General features: G+C 36.4%; 1 protein-coding gene across 1 annotated transcript in view; it reads right to left on the reverse strand.

Annotated features, from left to right (window-relative positions):
- LOC140322446 (inactive dipeptidyl peptidase 10-like) overlaps nucleotides 1-21,043 on the reverse strand; it is a 78,893-nt gene that overhangs the window by 44,487 nt on the left and 13,363 nt on the right. Inside the window, exons 2-7 of the mRNA XM_072399044.1 lie at nucleotides 18,791-18,905; nucleotides 16,178-16,273; nucleotides 15,656-15,750; nucleotides 12,270-12,344; nucleotides 7,753-7,805; nucleotides 3,827-3,908 (exon numbers count right to left, since the gene is read on the reverse strand). Coding sequence (XP_072255145.1) covers nucleotides 3,827-3,908; nucleotides 7,753-7,805; nucleotides 12,270-12,344; nucleotides 15,656-15,750; nucleotides 16,178-16,273; nucleotides 18,791-18,905 — 516 coding nt within the window. The remainder of the gene's footprint in view (nucleotides 1-3,826; nucleotides 3,909-7,752; nucleotides 7,806-12,269; nucleotides 12,345-15,655; nucleotides 15,751-16,177; nucleotides 16,274-18,790; nucleotides 18,906-21,043) is intronic.

The following is a 21,043-nucleotide window of genomic DNA, read 5'->3' on the forward strand; positions in this document are numbered from 1 at the left end:
ACAGAAATATATAATAAACAACAATTATAAGCACAGCATATCCAGGAAATATTGCAAATGTGTTAATTTTCAGGCCCAGTTGGATTATAACAATACTAAGAGCTGGGGGGGGGGGTTTGGGGGGAGCTGGGGGTAAGCAATAGGAATACTTTCCTGCATTGATGCCCATTCAGAAATAAATAGCTACTGTAATTCATCCTGCCTCAAACCACAATACAACACAGTGGGGTGCATGCATTACTGCAGCATGAATGGCCACTGAATGCTACCGAATCCCAGCTTTATTTTGTTGGCAGAGTCAATCAGGCTGCACTCAGGTAACATATAATCTGAACTCAGACAGCAATTTCTGAGAAAATCTGCACTTGTCTATGTCATTGCGACAGATGTGCAGAAAAAAAATACACTTTTGTGGCCACTAGGCCATTTCAAGGGTGGGGGGGAGCACACTAGGCCGAAGTCCCGCCCCAATGGCTCTGCCCACCATCAGGGAATGCCCCCTGAAGTGAAATTCCTCACCTCCATATGCATTGCGGAGGAGAGGGATTTCCTTCAGGGAGCGTTCCCTATTTACTGTAGCGGCGGACTACCGGCTAGGTCGTATCTGGCCTAAAGGTCGGAGTTTGCCCGCCCCTGTCCTACAACTTGAGGCACTGATTATCAGATCTGGAGTAACTGCACCCAAATAATTTCTTTAACCTGTTGTGAATAATAAGTATGTGTAAAATACCTAGTGTCTACAACAAATTAAAGGAAAAAAAGAACCTTCAAATACCACAGGGCATGTGTAGAAGGTTCTGTCACAACAAACAAACTTTACTAGGTGAGCCTCTTTACCATTCCACTATGGCCAAGTGTTGAGCTGGTTAGTCTCGCCAGCAAACAAATACCAAGAATAATAAGGATTCAACACAAAACCAGATGTAGAAAACATCTATATTTGTTTAATAAATGGCAAGGGATAAAGATCAGACACAGGTTACTATTACAAAGACTGAAAGCATTTAAAGGCATAAAAACCATCATCCTGTAATTTAGAAGGGAGGTTTCCACAATCTGGTGGTGCTCTCCTTAATATTCTTAGCACAAAATTAGCCCTGCAGCACAGGAATTAATGGTATTTATTCCAACACTGACAGCATAATGCACCTATACGCACATCAAAATATAAATTACAAACTGGGCATGTACATTTAAATGATTAAACAGCAGAGCACAGAGCTGCTTTTTGTACTTCAAAGGTAGTCTTCAGAAATTAGATAATGAAATAACAAGCAGCATAAGCACTAACATACTTTCCAAGATCAAAGCAATATATATTATATTATATATATCTTTAACCATAGGTGCAGTCATAGTGAAAAATGGTGTTAATAAAAATGTGGGAAGCATATTATAACCTAATATCTTAGGGTTCCCCTTTCCTGACCAAGGGAAGGCAAGATTATTCTAGCACTGGGCTATATTTCCAGATATGCCGTTCATGACAACACCAAATCATTTGATTTCTGTCATGCCAAAATAAATAAAAATCCCATTTTAGCCCTTTTAGAAAGTTTATATCCTGTGGATGTTGAATTCCCAAGTATTTAGGTCACATCTCAAGCACTCATTTTCAAAGTGTTTGCTGAGTGCTGCACTTGTGATTTCCAGGTTTACTTTGTGAATACTAATTAAATTATCAGACATACAAAAAATTCATATCACATTGTTCATCTAGAGGAGCCTATCTTAACCATTTTACTCCAATAATAATTTTAGTTCTAGGGGGAACACCTGCTAAAATGAATTTATTAGGGGGTCAGTGGAAATAATTGCTCTTACTTTGGTGGTTAGAAGTGAAATTACCTCCTTAAAGAAATTCTCAAAATCAAATATAGACAGCTAAAAAGATCAAGCTATTCCACTGGCAGTCTGAGTGGTACTGACCCCAGAACTGTGCAGGAATCATCAGATGGGAGATTAAATAACCAATTAGGAAACCCTATTGGCTTACAGTTTACAAATGTTCAACTCTATTTCATCATCTATAATGTTTGAAGTTTATGCTTTGGATTTTTAGAGCAAAGAGTGAATGCCAAAGGCTCTAATGAGGTATATAGTGCAGGTGTGTTGAGGTACACCTGGCTTTTGCCACCTTGAGCAAAAGGGTTCTCTTAGAGAGACTTAGGAAGGCAGGAGAAGGTAGGAGGTTCGGAGGTAGGAGATTGAAGTTGAAGGTGTCTTTTACTCCATCCGAAGAATGGCAGGGCAATTAGGAAAAGCAAAGATTTTTACTTGTAAATGCAAAAACCTTTGAAGATACAGTATGTGTATTACTTTATTCCTTTCAGTAGCCTTTTGTCTGAATTACATTGTTTTCAAATTTTAGTATATCTTAGTGAGTACAATATTACAATCGACCTTGTTTATTATCTGTGGAATTATAAAGTCCTGATTGACTTTAAAAACTCAATTAATTGCTTGTTTTTAGGTAGATGAATATCCTTCTGGATATGCAATTTTTACATTTCCTTTAACACATGTTGGGCTACATAATACAACATGTAGATAATACAACATGTAGATTTCCAAGGTCTTGTTTTGTGCTAGTTAAATCTCTTAAGTAAGTTTGAATGTCATTTTGTTCCATTTCATGTTGTACCGCTGGGGTAATGCTGGGGTTCATCCTTAGGTTAATATTTCAACTGAGCAGCTTGTGTAATTTTTTTCATATTTGAAACACATAGTGGGCTATTGGTAATGATACTCCTGCTGACTGTAATATTGTTGTCTTGACGCAGAATGCTTCAGTCACTGTAGGATACAAGTATATCTTTTGCATATGATTTACATTTAGTGTATTTCTTTCATTTTGAAAATGTAAGCTTTGTCTTCTAAATATGTGTTATGTTTTACATGACAGGTCAGGCATTCCTTCTATAGTTCCCATATTCATTTATAGTATATCTCAGCAGTGGATTTCCAGTAGTGGTATGGGAATACTGATCACTTTAAATATGTAATTGGTGTAAAACTAATTTCTAGCATTTAGAAGATGAAATATGTTTTTAAAGCTTATATATTTTAGGTTGTAGAGTACAGTGATTTGGAGCATACTTCTTCTGTATATGTTCTGTATATGCTTGGTGTATTGTTTGCGTTTTACCAAAATTGTCACTGGCTTGGGTGAGATATTAGTAGAATGACATCCCATGGCCAGCCAGAAAGTTGCCACATTAAAAGGAAGTAAAATTCTCTCTTTCATTTTTATTAGTCCTGGTGGTTTGTTGAAGGTGAAGATATCAAGCCAAACTCCAGGAAATCCAATTCCACTCATAATGCAAGCAGAATCTGCTGTTTTACCTTTGCTTGGTTATTCTAACATGATTGCTTGCTAACTGTGCAAGCCTGAAAGATCCTTGTCCCTGTGCTCAGCTGCAAACAATTATTGTATTGAGATCAAGATCAGACACCTCTGGCTACATTTTTTTTTTAACTTGCAGCTGTACAGGAGGAGAGAAAACTTGGATGGAAGAGGAAGAAGCCTAAATATTAAGTTCAATGGCTGTTGGTTTCTGGTGTTACCATTTGATTATTATATTCGCTGGTATGTTTCTTTTTGACTAATAGATCATTATTCAGGTGACGATTCCACTGGCATGACACTAAACATTTAATCTAAGACCATAAATACCCATGAATTCTAGGTGAATTATTAAATGTTGAAGTACGAACCAATTTTTAACATATACACTAAATATGGAGTGCTGGTTTAAGTGAATACCATTCACAATTCATTGGGCATGATTATACACAAAAAAATTGTGATATATTCTAAACTTACCAGCTGACTCCCCTGAGGTCCCCAACTGGCATACTGTAGCATGGTGTCATTTCTTCCAGGAGGACTGATGTTCCAGAAATGCCTGCACGCAATTAAATAGCCTAATTGATGCAACATTTATAATAAATTGTACATATATATGTGTACTCTAACATATAAAAGACACTGCATATTAATTTACTTTTCTATAATTCATAACTGTGCAGACTACACTTGTATGCATTTATTTTCACCATGATTTTTAACAAATATCAAATAAATAGTTATTGCTGAAATACATTCTCAGTTCAACAATTTATGCCTTCTGCAAAATCAATAAACTGCCTGTCAAATTTGGTAAATAATGGTATCATATAAAAGATATGCTTCTTTGCTGATATTTATGTGCTCTTTTATTACAGATGTTATACTTAGTTATCCGATCAGCATGAATTCACAGAATATACACTTGCTAACTTATAGGGAACTTTTAGATACCGTATGTTTTATGTACATTAATAAATATTAACGGTGCCTAAGCATTACTCTCAAAGCTAAACCATTGGCAAAACAAAAATATGACATATACCATTTGATGCAGTCTATTAATAGCATTAACAAACCAGTGGCTCTTGTAACATCATTTTAATAACTGCAGATCCAGTCATTAGAACCATCGTTGTTAAATGGTCAGGACAGCTGATAGCCATTAAGTTGTGGCATTGACTGCAGGGGTAAAAGCACAATTGCCTTTGCTTTACAGGATCTACAGGGGCCTTAGAGAGAGCAGAAATTTGCACGATAAACAGGTATTTGTAACTTACTTACACCAATATGGGCAAAATTAAGGTTGACACAGCACCAGGACCCGATGGATTACATACATGTTTCCTCAAAGAGCTTAACTCAGTTTTTTCAAAGCTATTATTTCTAATAACTCTTTAATCACTGGCATGGTACCAATAGATTAACGTAAGGCCAATGTAGTTCCTATCTTCAAAAAGGGAGCATAGTCATTACCAGGTAACTACAGACCGGTTAGTTTAACGTCCAGAGTTGGAAAGGTCCTAGGAAATTTGATAAAGAACCACATTGATGAGTTACTGCTAAAAAATAATATTATAAGTGATAGTCAGCATGGCTTTAATAAAGACAGAAGTTGTCAAACAAATTTACTCTCTTTTTATGAGGAAGTAAGTAAACAGGTAGACAGTGGAATAGCAGTTAATATAGTGTAGTTGGACTTTGCTAAAGCATTTGACACCGTACCCCACAGACAGGTAATAAGCAAGTTAGGATCAATAGGTTTAGAAAAGTCAATCTGTAAATGGATAGAGAACTGGCTTAAAGATCGTATCCAGAGAGTGATGATTAATGATTCAAACTCTGAATGATCTGAGGTTATTAGTGGTGTACCCCAGGGTTCAGTGTAGGGACCTGTTTAACATTTACTGTTTAACATCTTTATAAATGATATAGCGTTAGGGATCAAAAGTACATTTCTTTGTTTGCAGATGACACCAAACTATGTAATCGAATTAAGTCCATACAGGATGTCCATAATCTACAAGCAGACCTGGATGTACTGTTTGATTGGGCAGCCAAGTGGCAAATTACATTTATTATAGATAAATGTAAAGTTATGCACTTGGGCCCTAACAACATGCATGCTTCATACTGTATAGGGGGAATACATTTGGGGGAGTCAGAAATGGAAAAGGATCTGGGGGTTCTGGTAGATCATAGACTTAATAACAGCATGTAATGCCAAGCTGCAATATCTAAAACTAGCAACATACTTTCTTGTATTAAAAGCGGAATAGACTGCCGAGATGGAGACATTATCCTGCCCCTGTACAAAGCATTGGTCAGACCACATCTGGAATATGCAGTCCAGTTTAGGGCACCAGTGAGTGCAGAGAAGGGCAACTAAACTAATGAAAGGAATGGAGGAGCTCAGCTATGAGGAGAGATTAGGGAGAGAGACTTTAAGGGGGGATATGATCACCCCGTATAAATATATAAACGGTCCATATAGAGAACTCTCTTTCCCATTATTCACTTTGAGATGATTACAAAGAACAAGAGGGCACTCTTTGCATCTGGAGGAAAAGAAGTTTAATTTCCAGATAAGAAAGGGAGTCTTCACTGTAAGGTCTGTGAAAATGTAGAATCGGCTCCCTCAGGAAGTAGTTTCAAGAACTACTGTAGAAAAATCTGGATGCTTTTCTAGAAGCACAGAATATAACTAGGTATTAAGGCTTTAAAGTAAAGATAACAGACTGTTGATCCAGGGAACATCCTATTACCTCATGGAATCAGGAAGGATTTTTTTTCCCTGTTGGGGAGCAAATTGTAGCAGGGTTTTTTTTTTTGGCTTCCTCTGTCTTATAATGGTTTTATATCTGGGATATGTTTATTTCCCTAGTGGTTAAAGTTGATGGACTTATGTCTTTTTTTAACCTGACCTACTATGTAACTTTGTAATATAAAAAAACTTGTACAAGTACAGGGCAGAAAGGTATCTATTACACAACTTTTGTATTTGGGTTTACACATACTATAATAATTTACCTTTCGTTTATATTCTTTCTGAAAAAAAACAGTTCCCTTCCAGTGTCCCCAATCCATGGCTTTATATCTGCAGTATAAATTGTAAGGCTCTGCTGCCCCTGACTGCTAGTCTTGAGAGATGGAATGAAATTTGTGGTTTTCTGCTCACTCACTTTTTGTTAGACAGGAAGCTACACCTGAAGACCTGTAGTGCACAGAACTCCCCTACTTCTGCTTCATTTTTCTGTGAATCTAAGCATTTTGCACATCTCTTACTGTTTTGTAAATACTACTGTACAAAGTGACACAGGGCAGCAAATGGGTAAATATAATGGCAAAAAGATTAGCTGTAGGAAACCTACATACCATTCGGGGAACTAGTATTTTGTCTTTATTATGACTGTTTCTGGCACTCTGGCAAGTTCCACACTTTCAACTGACTACACTGTATTATAGAACAGAAGATAATTTACCCTGATCTTTACATTCTTTTCCAGCACTAAAATTATTACACCCCACTTACATTCCATTTAGCTGGCCATCTGTGATTTGGTACACCAGCACATAAAACCATAATTCTAGCTGCTGCAAGCACTCCTAAACATTGTATGCTGAAAAAGAAAAACATGTCTGGATACAAACTGAAAGCTGATTGTTCTGGTAATTAATGATTCTCGGGGTCATGTCAAATGGAGGTCTTGAAGTGTCAGTGGCCAGGGAGGGTGCAGATTGACAGAGGTAAATAGAAGGCTCTCTTGTATGCCTTTGCCACCCACCACTGCCTGTGATGATTTATGCTAGTAAAATGGCATACATTTCTATTAAATTAATATTTATATTGTTTGGAAGCCTCTGTATAAGGGTCATGAATGCAATTATTTTGCAATCATGTAACTAATTTCCTTTTAAGATGGCAAAACTATATACTACATACAGTCCGACAGGCCATCACCTTACATAGATGACAGTAGATCTAAAAGCAGTTCAGCAATTTTATTGTAATGGATATGATCAACTTTAAAGAGGCAGAAAACCCCTTAGTCATTTTGCTATGTGATCCCATCACACAAACTTACAGCTCTGACTCCACATCATTTTATAGGCTAAGCTTGGCAACAAAGCCCTAACCTGACAACAGTACTTGCCCAAGACTTGGTTACAAGGTGTGTACTGGTCATATTTCGTGGGATACCAGTTGCCATATGGATATATGAACCACTATCACCCAACAATGCATTTTATGTACATATATATACATATATTGTAAAAAGTAATAGGCACATTACTAGTTCCATTTTAAAATGGAAAATATAAGTATAATGAATATGGAAAGAGTGGCATTATGAATCTATAATTTATTACATTTACATATAAAACCAAAATATTTTTTCTACCTGCTCCTTATGTTGTATATGCTGTAAGAAGAGACCAGAGACACCCCAGCAGCCTGTAGTTGGATAAAAAAAATAAAAAAAATTAATGTACACCACCATTTAGATGAGTTAAAATATGAATACTCTTTACAGACATTTTATTTTAAAAACAGCCCAGGACATAAAGGAGTGGTGGGAAATGTGACTTTCGTTTGGTCCATCTTCCATTTTTTTCTTCTGTATCCTGATCTTCGGCCATCTTGATTAGCCAGGCCATCATGGTGTACCTCCAGAGCAGTTCATTCATTCCCAGCACATGCAAAGAAAGCCAGGATTGCGAGGTATCCCTGGCAACAAACCCTGATATGCGAATGTGCAAATATAGAAAGAAATAGAGAGATATATACATATAACACAAATCATGTATAAGTGCAAAAGACTAATTAATAGCCTACATAGAATCAACCAAAAGCAATTATTATTTAGCATACAAAACAGCCCAGGGTGACAATGCTGCCCTATCATAGATATATTACAGAGAGTGAATGCTGTTACCCTAACCTCCCTGGCGGTCCAATTAAGTCAGTATTTTTATGCCAAAAGTAATACATTGTTTTGCATGGAAATTTATTTTACATTGTAGGCCTATAATTCTTAGGCATAATGAAATATGTCCAATATTTATTAAATTTAATACATTTATTAATAAACTTTAAATAAAAAACACAAAAATCTGTTAAAACAAGGGTGCATAAAAATACTGAAACCTGTAATATAACTGTACGGTAGCATGTATAATATATGTATATAATATAATTATTCATATATTATATAATGTTTATTTTGTATTGAATCCAATACAAAATAACTAAAATTTCCCGCTGCGTCTCCCGCACGCACCAACGTCTGGGGGAATGTCAGTGCACGCGTCAGAGGAAGATCAGAGGAAGAGGACTCAGCCTGAGGATGGGATCCCATGGGCAGGATGCCAAAGGATGCCGATGGGACCAGGTAAGTGTTTTTTTTAAAAATGTTTTTAGCTACCGAGTGTGGCTCGGGGTTACTGCTTTCAGCATGTTGTTTTTTTTACCATAAACCACATTCGGGATTACCGCTCGGAAGGGTAAGACAGGCATTGTGCTACTGGCAGGAACACCGGTGAAAATAAAGGAAAAAATTCTAAAAGAAGAATACAATATAATCCCCATCGCACCTTTGATGTTGTTAACTAAATTTAGTTGATCACTTACAACAAGTTAACATACTTAAAGCAGAACTAAAGTTCCACTTTTCAAAATCAGACAAGGCTTTATTTTAAAATGGGACATGCAATTTCTCTTTAGTAGTGAAAGTCTGTGAAATCCTAATTACATATTAGTCACACAATCCACCCCTAGGATGCCAGGAATTCTGCAAAAGGTGTCAATCCTGCTATTAGCCCACAAAACACACCAGTATTTTACAAAGAATATGTCTGGTAGTTAGGTCATCGGTAGTAGGTAGTAGATGATTACATTTCTGCTGATTGATTTATGAATATGATAAACCAAATCAAATGGTTATTGGACTGTGCATGGAGGGAAAAAAATTAAAAAAGGAGTGGTTGAAAATAGACCTTTATCACTTTAAGAAAATGCTTAAACGACAATATCTGTAGGGGTTGTGAAAGTGTCAAGTATACATTGGTAAACATGCATTGCAAAAGTAATAGCTGATGTTATCCTATTGATATTTGTTTTAAGCTCTCTCACAGAAATTACCTAATTCAAGTGCAGTTTCCTCTGCAAAATAAAATTACAGCGGACAGAAATGGTTCCTTAATATGAGTGATTTCAACTATCTACACATCAACTAGGAAATTGAGTAAAGGATGTACCAATAGTTTATATCCATACTGTAAAATAATTATCTTGTGCAAATGTTTGCAGGACCAACTAGAAAGCATTAATTAGTTTTGGTTTCTAAATTAATAGATACCATATCAAATGTTTAGGAAGTTGAATGATAGGGACCCCAATAAATTTGGGTAAATTTACATTTCAGGGAAAGGTGCCACAGGAGGAAAAGAGGACCCTGCCCTGAGGAGCTTACAATCTAGGAGGTGGGGGAAGTCTTACACAATAGGAGGGGAGATATGAAGTGATGAATATGATTTTTTGCAGATTATGGTTTTTTGAATTTGTTTTTATCTTTTACACAGTTGTAGTTGAATGGCATTATTAATACATTACTGTATATTTTTAATTGTTAGCTGAAATTGTTCTACAGATATTCTTAAGTTTTCAGATAAATTCCAGTCACATACATCACTGTACTACTATAAGAGGAAAAAAGAGCTTGTTAAGTCTTTGGAAGAGGAGTATTGCTGCGCTAAACCGCCATGACCATCCACAGGCCAATGATCTCATATATCATTCTGCAGACTGTGAAGCAGTAACTTTCTTGAACATTCAGCTCTAGTTCATAAATCATAAAAGTTGCTGTGCTTCGTGGTAATACATTAAATAATCTCCATCTGGCAGATGAAGAAAAGCAGCGAGTAAAAAATGCTTTTCTTGCTATTGTTAATTCATTTTATTTGATGATTTAGTGTACCGCTTTGAACATGGAGAAATATCATAGTGCATGATTACTATTTACAATGAGTCAGTTTTTGCAACGTCAATACCAGCTATTATACTAATATGTTTAGGCATAAGTATGGCCATATCATTACTTTGTGGGTGGATGGTATGGCAGGAAATATGAATGTAACAATCACAGGAACATAATATGACTGCACAAAAATCAAAAAACTAAATGGTTAGTCTGCTCTGTCAATATTTGTTGTTGTGTTTTTTTTTCAGCCTCTTGCACTCCCTGTATAAAAATACAGCACAACAAGCCAATCAATACAGTGATGGCAAGGAGCAAGTTGAAAGCAGAAGTACACACATTGGGCTTGTTTTAATAAAGCGCTCCAAGTCTGGACAAGATGACTATCATGGGAGAACCTGGGACATCCAGTAAACCCAAAATAGACATGGAAAACATGGTCCCATCACAATGTATTTTCTCCTGGGGAAAACACATTATGATTTTCTCATGGACAGCTTTATTAAATCATAAATATGATAACACAAGAAAAAATCAGATCTCCGGCCCTGGCAGAGAATGTTGGACTGTATGGCCAGGATTGTGTAAATCTCAGTACTGAATGGACAGAAATACAACCCCAAAGCTCTCATATTTGTATGTTATCTCTGAATTTAGCCTAATGGAGCACCAGCTTACATTTAAATAATTTTATTTGGTGTTAAGTGATGGTGGCTTAAACAGAAGATCAGTTGTTCCAACTGAGAAGTTTTAGCAGAATTAATATGATATTTATTATTTTAAGGATGTATTCACAGGCTTACAATAATAGGATGTTAAAGGTGAATTTCGGGAAAAAAAAATGCAAAGTTGCACTGTAAAGGTAAAATGCCCATTCATGGCTAGGGACCAAAACAAGGAGATGTACTTACCTTATTCTTTATCTCCTGCATGTTCCTACCCTCTGTGACTGGTGACACATAGCCTCCTCCATAAGATACTTCAGGCTGCAGTCACAGGCATTGTTGGGAAAAATCAGGGACAGCCCTGTATTGAAGGGGGAGGACAGTGCCACCCACCCTCAGCCTGGGGGTGGTAAACTTCTTCTAAGTGTGGTCATTGTGTGGTCAGTTCCTACTGACATAGGCATGCATCCCTAGAACTGCATCTCTCAAGACTTCTATAGCATTGTTGTGCTGAGAAAGAAATCCTAATATGCATGCTGACAGGGTCAAGATAGACAGCGTTCTAAAGTCCATCAAGCAAGGCAAAAACTAATGCTTAGCATTTCATTGCAGGCGAAGCACTGGGTTGTCAGGCACAACAGGTGTTTTTCTATACTTGGAGCAATAAACATATTTAAGTATATTCTAGACAAAAACTAAAATACTAGGCAGGTAGGAAGGTAAAGTACATCCTGCCATAATTCTTGCTTTGGTATCTAACAGAAACTGTGTATATATGCTATTGGAAGCCTTTTATTTCCAATCGCTAATGTATGGTTTTTCAACCTTTGTAACATGGGAAACCTCCTGAAATACCTTTCAGGTCTTCAGAAAACCCCTGCTAAGAATATTATATCCACAACTCACAGTATATTGGTATGGTGCTCAGCAGGAGAAAGTACATCCTACATTGCTGGCCAGTGGGAAGGCTACCTGCAGATATGCAAAAAAGCATTGGTGTCAGTCACACTGACCTAAAAGGGACAACCTGGTCATTTCTCAAGGAAAACTTAGCAGCCTCTGTAGTAACACTGGGGTTCCATAGATCTCTGGTTGAGAAATGCTGCTCTAATGTCACAGCTCTCTAGCAGTAAAAATCTATTCAATCGGGTTATTAAGTGAATTTGAATGTGAATAATATTCACATGTGACATCCTGTCACATTTCATAACTAACAGCCAATGTTTTTTTTTCCTTTTTTTTTTAATTAGGAATCATTAGTGCTTTTTATGTTCTTACCTTTTGGCTTTTGGATGTCAGTAACAAGTTCTGAAGATCTGCAGACAGCCTGACATCAGATGCCTGGAGAGATAACTGACAAAACCAAGTCATGATTCAAACAGAAACAAATAGAGGCACCAAAGATTTACCATTAGGGTATAGTAATGGAAAATATTCTCTTCTAATATCTTTATACAATCTGTTCAATTACAAAAAAATCTAGAATAACATTATTTTAATTCAGAGAAGCCTGGCTACGGCCAAGATCACATACTGTTCTCTGTACTTTGTTTCATCTGGCAAAACTAAACCTATGCATGCATTGCCAAATAATGGTTCAGTGTTTTATTGAATTGTCAGAACCTGTGTATTACAATTGTATTTGCAAATGTACAGATTACAGCAGCACATAACTCTGGTTAAGGTCTGAGACTGGGGAAGATAGTCTTGGGAGAACCTTGGTGATCCTACAAACCTGGAATAGATCTGGTCCAAGATTGAAAACATTTGCCAGCTAACCAGCTAATAGCAAATAATGTTTAAGAAATCCATTCAAGGTATACTGAATCACCCAGGTTCTCCTATCTTCCCCCGTTTTGACGAGCTTTGATAAACCAGGCCCATTACATCCATTCCTTAACAAAAAAAAACAACAGTCTTAGCTTAATGAGAATTTTAAAATGTAAAAGCAGTACATTTAAAAATACTCATTAATTTAAACTTCCCACCCCATTTTGTCTATCTGCCCCACGGTCCCGCTCTCCAGCCTTGGGCTCGCGAGCAGATGCCAGCCGGGCATCCCCTGGCCTCGCGTTCCCAACAGTTACACACCGGGATGCAGATGCTGGACGGCATCTGTGTAGGCGCCCTTATTAAGCATCCGCCTTTTTATTTAGACCTTAATTAGGTTAGTAAAGCTATTACTTATCAAATGTCCTGGGCCAAATAAATAGGCTCCCCAACCACAAATTATGGATATATTGGTTACTATAGAAAAAAAAACTTAGCCAAAAGCACACAATAGGCTTTTACCCTTCCATGTGCTTCTGAAAATGTACACAACTTGGCAAAATAATAAATATTTGGTGGACATGTTTATATAAGAAAAACTTTATACACACTCCCTTCTTCTTCAAGTTGAAAAGAGACTCACAGAAAGTCCTTTCAAACAAACCCATCTGTACTATTTCAATTACATCCCAAATTACACCCATTATACCAAACAGATTATAGCCAGATCTAGTCTCCACATCTCAACTCGTTGTTTTGAAAGAAATAACAAGATATGATTATTGAAAAAAATAAAGCTATTTTTAGGCTTTTTTTTTATAAATTTGGTAAACCTTATACCTATCATTGTACACCTTCAGGATTTGATCCTGTAGTAGAACAGATTTACTTTGACACTGCACTACAGTCATGGTTTTCACCCCTTCAACTTCTCTTTCCGACCCTCCTCTTTTTTGTTCTCATAATTTTTCCTTTCTTCTCACAAAACATATATTTTTATCTTCATCTCCTTTTCTCTCTCTAATCCTATTTTTTTTTTTCCAAAATAAAGCTTTATTAAAATAGCAAATAACAGTGTACAGTATGTTACATTTGCAAGAAATACATACATATTGAAAAAAAAAAATTACAATGGATAAACATACATGTCTGTTCATATTTATAATACATTTTCAAGCTCTTTTTTTATTCATATTTTTCATCCTAATCTTCTCACACGTAATTACAATTTTACCTCTAACAATGTCATTAAACATATGACCCAATGCCATTTATTTGCAGTATTGTACGACTGTCCAACTTAAGCGCAATGTGCCTTTTCTCTCATTACACAAACTGTAAATTTACACTGTGTACCAGTCATTGTCTGTATTGTATATTTTTATGGTTTTCTTAATAAACATTAGTCTTAGTTCAGCTGAACTAGTTTTATTGTGTTGAAGGTACACTTGACTAACTGCTACTATCTATACCACAATTATTGTGTTTGTTATATTAAACAGATAAATCATTGTGCCTGTATCATCAGGCTTTTGTATTTTTTAATAAAAAAAAAATAAAATTTGTTTAATAAAGTGATTGACTGCTTTGGGTTACTACATTTAGAATATACCCATTATCATTTTATTTACTGAATGAAGCTGGGCACACAGAGACTGATTATTACAAGATACATGATTGATTGGCAGCTTCTTGTGAACTGCTATAAAATATTTAGCACTACATATATAAGGAGAAACTAACATTCAATTCAAGAATGAATTTGCGTATCTATAGTCATTTTTTTTAGGTTTTGGATCTCTCTCCTTTTGTTTTTTCATTGGCTTCTTGTCAGACGGAGATTTGGGATGCTGATAACATCCTAGCTCTTTGTCTCCACTGCATTATTATCCGTCAGCAATTATTAATAGTGGTCAATTGGCTACAAAATGACCCATATCATAGAAAAGGAGAAGGAAGAGAAGAAAAAAATGTGGCAGATAGAAAAAGGCGTAACTGGGGGGCCATCCTTGGCAGAACTATACCTCTTGAAGATAACCATGCCATCTTAAAGGTACATTTTCAAGAAGAGAAGTTACATGCTGTTTATCCAGCGGTGATTAAGCTTTGCTAGATATGTGGTGAAGCTGTCTGGACCTGTTAAATTATCTTTTCGGCCTCTACATGCAAGACCTTCCAAAGGTGGAGGTTAAATTGATCACTTACTGTACAAACGGCAGTGCAATGCCTTATGGTGTTGAAGCGGAAGCCATTGTTGCTTCTGACTGTTCTCAACTTACAAAATCGTACCAAGGTATTAGACTAATAAAACTTCCGATTGCCAGACTGAATGACAGACTCAAGAAACATCAGGGGGTATGGTCTCTATGTGACCAATATTTCTTTGAACATCCTCATCCCTAGACCTAGATATCCTCCTTTGGTCAATATCTGCATAATAGATTTTGTTTTGGGTAACACGCCTCTCATGTACTTGTATACTATTCTGTATTCTTATTGTTTCTCATTATCCTATATTTCTACTTTTTTTATATACTGTTCAACATAACTGGTTTGATTGAATTTGTTGTATGGATTTGTTATTATAATGCTCGTATTATCCCTGTTTACCTGTACCTGTTTGTCATTATCATAGGTGTGTGTGTGTATGTGTGTGTGCGTTGTCATCCTAAGACAAAAAAAAGTGTGTACTAGCAGGATCAACAGGTAAAAATATGGGAAAACAGACATTTTGCAGCCACCACATCTAGGAACTGACACACTGCAATATAATGTTTTTTTTATTTTAGTTTATATATATTTAAATGAGATTTGTTACAATATTAACCACCACACCTGTAGATTTGCCAAGCTTTTACTTGTTGCTGAAATAGTTGGCTGATGCATGTACTTACAAAGGTGATATTATTAAGCAACAGACTAGACTTTTTTGTTTCCAAGTTCTGTCGTATTAGATTTCCATCTCTGGTCTCCAAAATAATTTCTGAATCTATGTAAAGAGAAGAAATATTGATATTGTTATTGAACTGTGTCTTTAACCTGTATATAAGTTCTTTTTTTTTATTAACAATGGCTAAAACTTAAATTCATTTAAAAATATATGATTGATTAAAATGATCTAAGTTCTTATATTTCTTGGAGGCAGAAGTAATACAGTCTTGTAGCTCCTGGCTCTACCTCACATAAGCAGAATAATGGTTTAGCCCCAACAAACTTTCCCCTCACCACCATCCACATCCTAAATAAAGTTTGGGCGCCTGTATCATTTTATCCAAAACTGCTAAAGGAAATTATTTGTAACACATATGTACTATGTATGGGTAGTAAAGAGAGACATCAGGGGATTTAAATCAAGCAAACCCTAACATTTAAATGAAAATCTAAACTAACAAACATGTTGTGTTCATTTTATTTACCGCTTGCCCATAAAAGTTGGCGAGATACAGCCTGGTCTTCTAAATATTCCAAATCAGACAGCATCAGGGGAGACTTCTCAGGCTGCTTTGTGTTTTCTGTCAACAAAATACATTGTTCAGGTAAGCAATGAACTGATATACCATTTGTCAAAATGTGTATTCTGATATCTGCCCCGGTAATCCTTCGTAATACTTATATATGTGTAATACCTAATGCCTAAAGCACCATAATAGTGCAAATATAGTATTCAGGTAACTGCATGCGGTTAAACTCTGCAATATACCTGTATTCTCTAGAGTTGTGTCCCCCTGTGCTCCATCCTCAGGCCTGAGCAGGCTCTTTGGATAGAATTGCACATTGACCGAACCTGGTGACACAGAGGGTTCCAAACTACGTTTGTAGGAGCCCTTTATAACCCATGTCTGAGTCCCTGAGTATTTAGCTGTAAGTGCCATCTTGACAGTGCCAACACAGAAAGCTAAAAAGTAGCAGGAAGTCAATCAGTAAGCAGCACTGTGGCTCAGAGGTTAGTGGCCTTTGCAGCGCTTGGTCCCAGGTTTGAATCTGGACCTGAACACTATCTGCATGGAGTTTGCAGGTTCTCCCCGTGTCTGTGTGGGTTTCCTCTCACACTCCAAAATCATGCAGTTAGGTAAATTGGCTTTCCCCCCAAAATTGACCTTAAACTACATTAAAGACATATGACTGAGGTAGGGACATTAGATTGTGAGCCTCTTTGAGGGACAGCTGGTGACATAACTATAGACTTTGTAAAGTGCTACATAATATGTCAGCACCATATAAATACTGTGTAATGATAATAATAGTAGTTGGAACTGTCTCTAAAAAATTTCCCTTAAAAACTGACACAAACCCCTCCTCACTTTCCAGCGGTCACAAATCCAGCCTATCTTCCAGGATTACACAAATCTAATTTAAATTATACATAAATAGAGTATTTAATTAGACTTTATAGCCTATAAAAGAATTTATGTTCATGAATATTGTCTACCACCCATGATCTCAAAGCTTCAGAATATTTGGCTATAATCAGATCTCATTACTTTAAACAATATCCCTGATATCTCTGCAGAGGCTTAAAAATGTAGAATTTTTCAACTTGCAGGAGTTTCACTTTCCTATTCTTTGTAATATCCTAGTTTCACCAAATGCACACTTAATTTTATAGAAAGACGACATAAATGAAGAATTGGAGCTGAATGTATGGCCCAAAAGCAAGTCAAACGTCTTAAATGGCAATCAATATTTTAGTAATAGAAGCACACTATAAAGTTTTTATGAGATGGTATATTTTTGCAGCTAGTGCAGCTTTATTTATTCCACAAGCCTCTCCGTCCTTGTTTCTGGGGACAAATTAGTTCTCTGCACCACAGATAGTGGACATCTAGACTCAAAATATGTTGGATTAATGTTTATTGACTTATCAATTTAATTGCAAATGCAAACATTTCTTTGGTATTACATTTCTGTTGGTGTTACTAAACAAACCAATCCAAGATATCCCACAGAGTACATGCCATGTATTTAGGCAGATTTAAGCTGATGATACATTATGAATCCCTTTTAACTTTATTTTATTAAAATTAAACATTTTTAAAATAATGGATGCTGCTGCTTTCAGCCCAACTATAGCCTTCAAAATTCAAATACTTTTTGGTGATCAACTTTAACAATATCACTTGCAACACAGACCTTTCAATGCTTTATAAATAGACACCAGACATTAACATTGGTATTGTCACTGGTATGTTTAAACTATATAAAAAAAATCTTACAATTAAAATTAAACAACTCTTTAAACTAAAAAAAGAAGGAATATGCTGCCAAAAAACAATATAAGACATGCAAAAACTGCACACTTCTGTACTATCAAACTACTACAAAATAGTGATAGACACTATGGCCCCGATTTAATAAAGCTCCCCAGGGCTGGAGAGGATACACTTTCTACAGTGAAGCTGGGTGATTCAAAAAACCTGGAATGGATCTGGTCCATGATTAAGAACATTTGTCAATAAATAGCAAATGACTCTAGGAAATTCATTCCAGGTTTGCTGGAGCACCCAACTTCACCAAAGAAAGTGTATCCTCTCCAGCCTTGGAGAGCTTTAATAAATCAGGGCCTTAAGCTGCGTACACACTTGCAATTTTTGTCGTTGGAAAGGATCTTTCACGATCCTTTCCAACGACAAGGGGCTGCAAGATGCATGAACGATGCTGTACATACAGCACCGTTCATGCTCTATGGAGAGGGGAGGGGGGAGAGCGACGGAGCGGCACCCTGCTGCGCGCTCTGCCCTTCCTTTCATTAGGATCGGCTGTCGTCCATCGTCCGTGGATCCGGCAGGTCGGTCGTCCGGACGATGGACGACACCGACTGTACACACGGAAGATTTTCGCACGATAATTGGCCGATGCCGATTATCGGGCGATAAAAATCTGCCGTGTGTACGTAGCTTAAGGCTATGTTTAGACTAGAGATACCAGAGAACCATTGTCTCAGGGAAGCCCACTAGAGAATGGCTGCACAGGATTGCTTGCTCATTCTGCAGGTCTGAAACTATCCTAAAAATGGGATGCAAACTACTTACCTGGAGACAGAAGAAAAATTGAAAGCAGCACTAGTGACATAACTATAGCAATCACCAACATTGCCAGACCAATTCCACGCCAGTTAGGAGGTGGAGCCCCCGAACTACTCATGCCCTGGAAAATATAACACAAAATAACAAAATTCCAGTGGTTAATAAATAAATTCCTACTGTGTTTTTTTTTTAATGTACAGTATGTATCTAATCAGAACATTTATTTTTTGGATAGTTAGAAATAGTTAGAATCCATTTAAGTGCTTTTCTATTTGCTGCATGTGTCAAGTTAAGGAGATTTCCCACACAAGGACCCAATAGGAAAGCCTCTCAACAATGGGGGAAAATTCTTTCAAAGACAATTCTCATCTCATTAAATCTCATATTTGTAACACTGTTAAAAAGAAAACAGCCCAAAATATCCATGATAAAACAGTGAAAAATTAATTGGATCACTGATAAAACACAAACAGATCCCCTTGTTTTTTTCAGATTTTACCCAAATACTGGGGTACTAGTAAATCCTTTTAAGGAATCATATGATTAAAGCCATTTGCAAGCTTGAAGTCAAATAACTGATTTTAATGGAGCACTGAAACAAACAGTTCTTTTGTTCTAAATAGATAGCAGTTTTTAGAATGCTGCCTATAGATCACTTTGTCCAAATACACATAACTTTCTCAGACAGATCTTGATGAGGATCAGCAAGTGACTTATTACTATCAATGCTGTGGTGTTAATTTAACACAATATGCTGCCTGGCCACAGCACCCAAACCACTCTGTTAGTAAGTGTGGTGGGGAGGATCTGTAAAGAATCTTTAACATGATTTATTTCAATAATATATCAAACATTTGGCTCAACAGTGTTACATCTGTATCACTTTAATCTACCCAAGGTTAAATCTCTAGCAAAAGAAAACGATACATGAAAAGCATGACATTTAGGTTGCCTAATGACTTTAAGTGGAGTGTGACATCAAATATATGTCATACATTGGCAAAATATACGTACAAATGTAGATTATTTCACTACAAAAGGAAACATTTAGAAGATAGCTTCCTGCTAGCTGAAAGCCAGAGAACCAACAAAAATTTTGCCCAAACACATGGAGAACTCAAAACTGTGAAAATCTACAATAATAGTGGATATGTATTATACTAAAGATTACCAGCTCTTGGATGTAGTGGCTGAATTAATTTGATAAAACGTGATTGAATTTTTGCAGTGCCATAGAATAGAATAAATCCATTCTATAGAATAAACCATAGAATAAATCCACTTTTTACAATACATAGATAAGATACAACCAACCCTTTGGAGCTTTCAAAACTGTTTTAAGCAAAAAAATGTTTAAGCTAACTTTTTTTTCCAAGAGCTTTGACTCAGTCCATTGAACATTTGCATTTTTCGTACCCAACAATGATGGCAAATGTTTTTTGCCTCCTGGCTATAGAGTTGCCCTGCTTGGGCCATACATCATCTTTTTAATCACTGCCCTCCTCTGTGCAATACAATGACCTACTTGGTTTCCATCAAAGGATAATCTGGTCAAAGTGCCCTATCTTTAATGCTAAAAGGGCCTAGACAACCTTTCTTCGTCTCGCACACATATGATGCTCATGCAGCCTGAATATATTTTGTGGAGAAACAGCCATCTTTCTCTGATGTACTTCACATCTGATCAGGGACTCTTTCACTACTGTGATAAGCACCATGTTCATCTCCAGGGAGTGACTTGTTTCAACTCTGTGGATGAAACACAAGAACCCTACTGAATAGCTTTTTTCACCCTCATCATATCCCCATCTGCACTGTAACCCCTGTCCCATTTCTATGGCCATTTCTGCATCCCATCACTATAAAAGGCACTCTCTTGTCTTGTCCCATCCTGACACATGCAAGCCCACCAAATACAGGGCCTGTATTACTTTTCAGTAGGTTCATTTTCCCCGTGTCTCCTAATTGTGGAAATACAGTACTTCTTCTGGTACTGGGAAAACACACAGATGAGTGGTTTTCTACTACAACAACCTGAATATTTTACAGTGAAATTTCATTTCCTGCTGGTATTTCTCACCCATCTTACAGTAATCAGATCTAGCAGCCAATCATTTTAGTCTTATTGTTCATATTTTCTTTATCCATTGATTATGTCCATGACTTAAATATATTTTAAATAAAGATATGGTTGTGTTTGAAAATATGAAATAAGGTAATATATATATATATATATATATATATATATATATATATATA

This window comes from Pyxicephalus adspersus, chromosome 1 (genome assembly GCF_032062135.1).
Source record: "Pyxicephalus adspersus chromosome 1, UCB_Pads_2.0, whole genome shotgun sequence".
NCBI classification, from domain to species: Eukaryota; Metazoa; Chordata; class Amphibia; order Anura; family Pyxicephalidae; genus Pyxicephalus; species Pyxicephalus adspersus.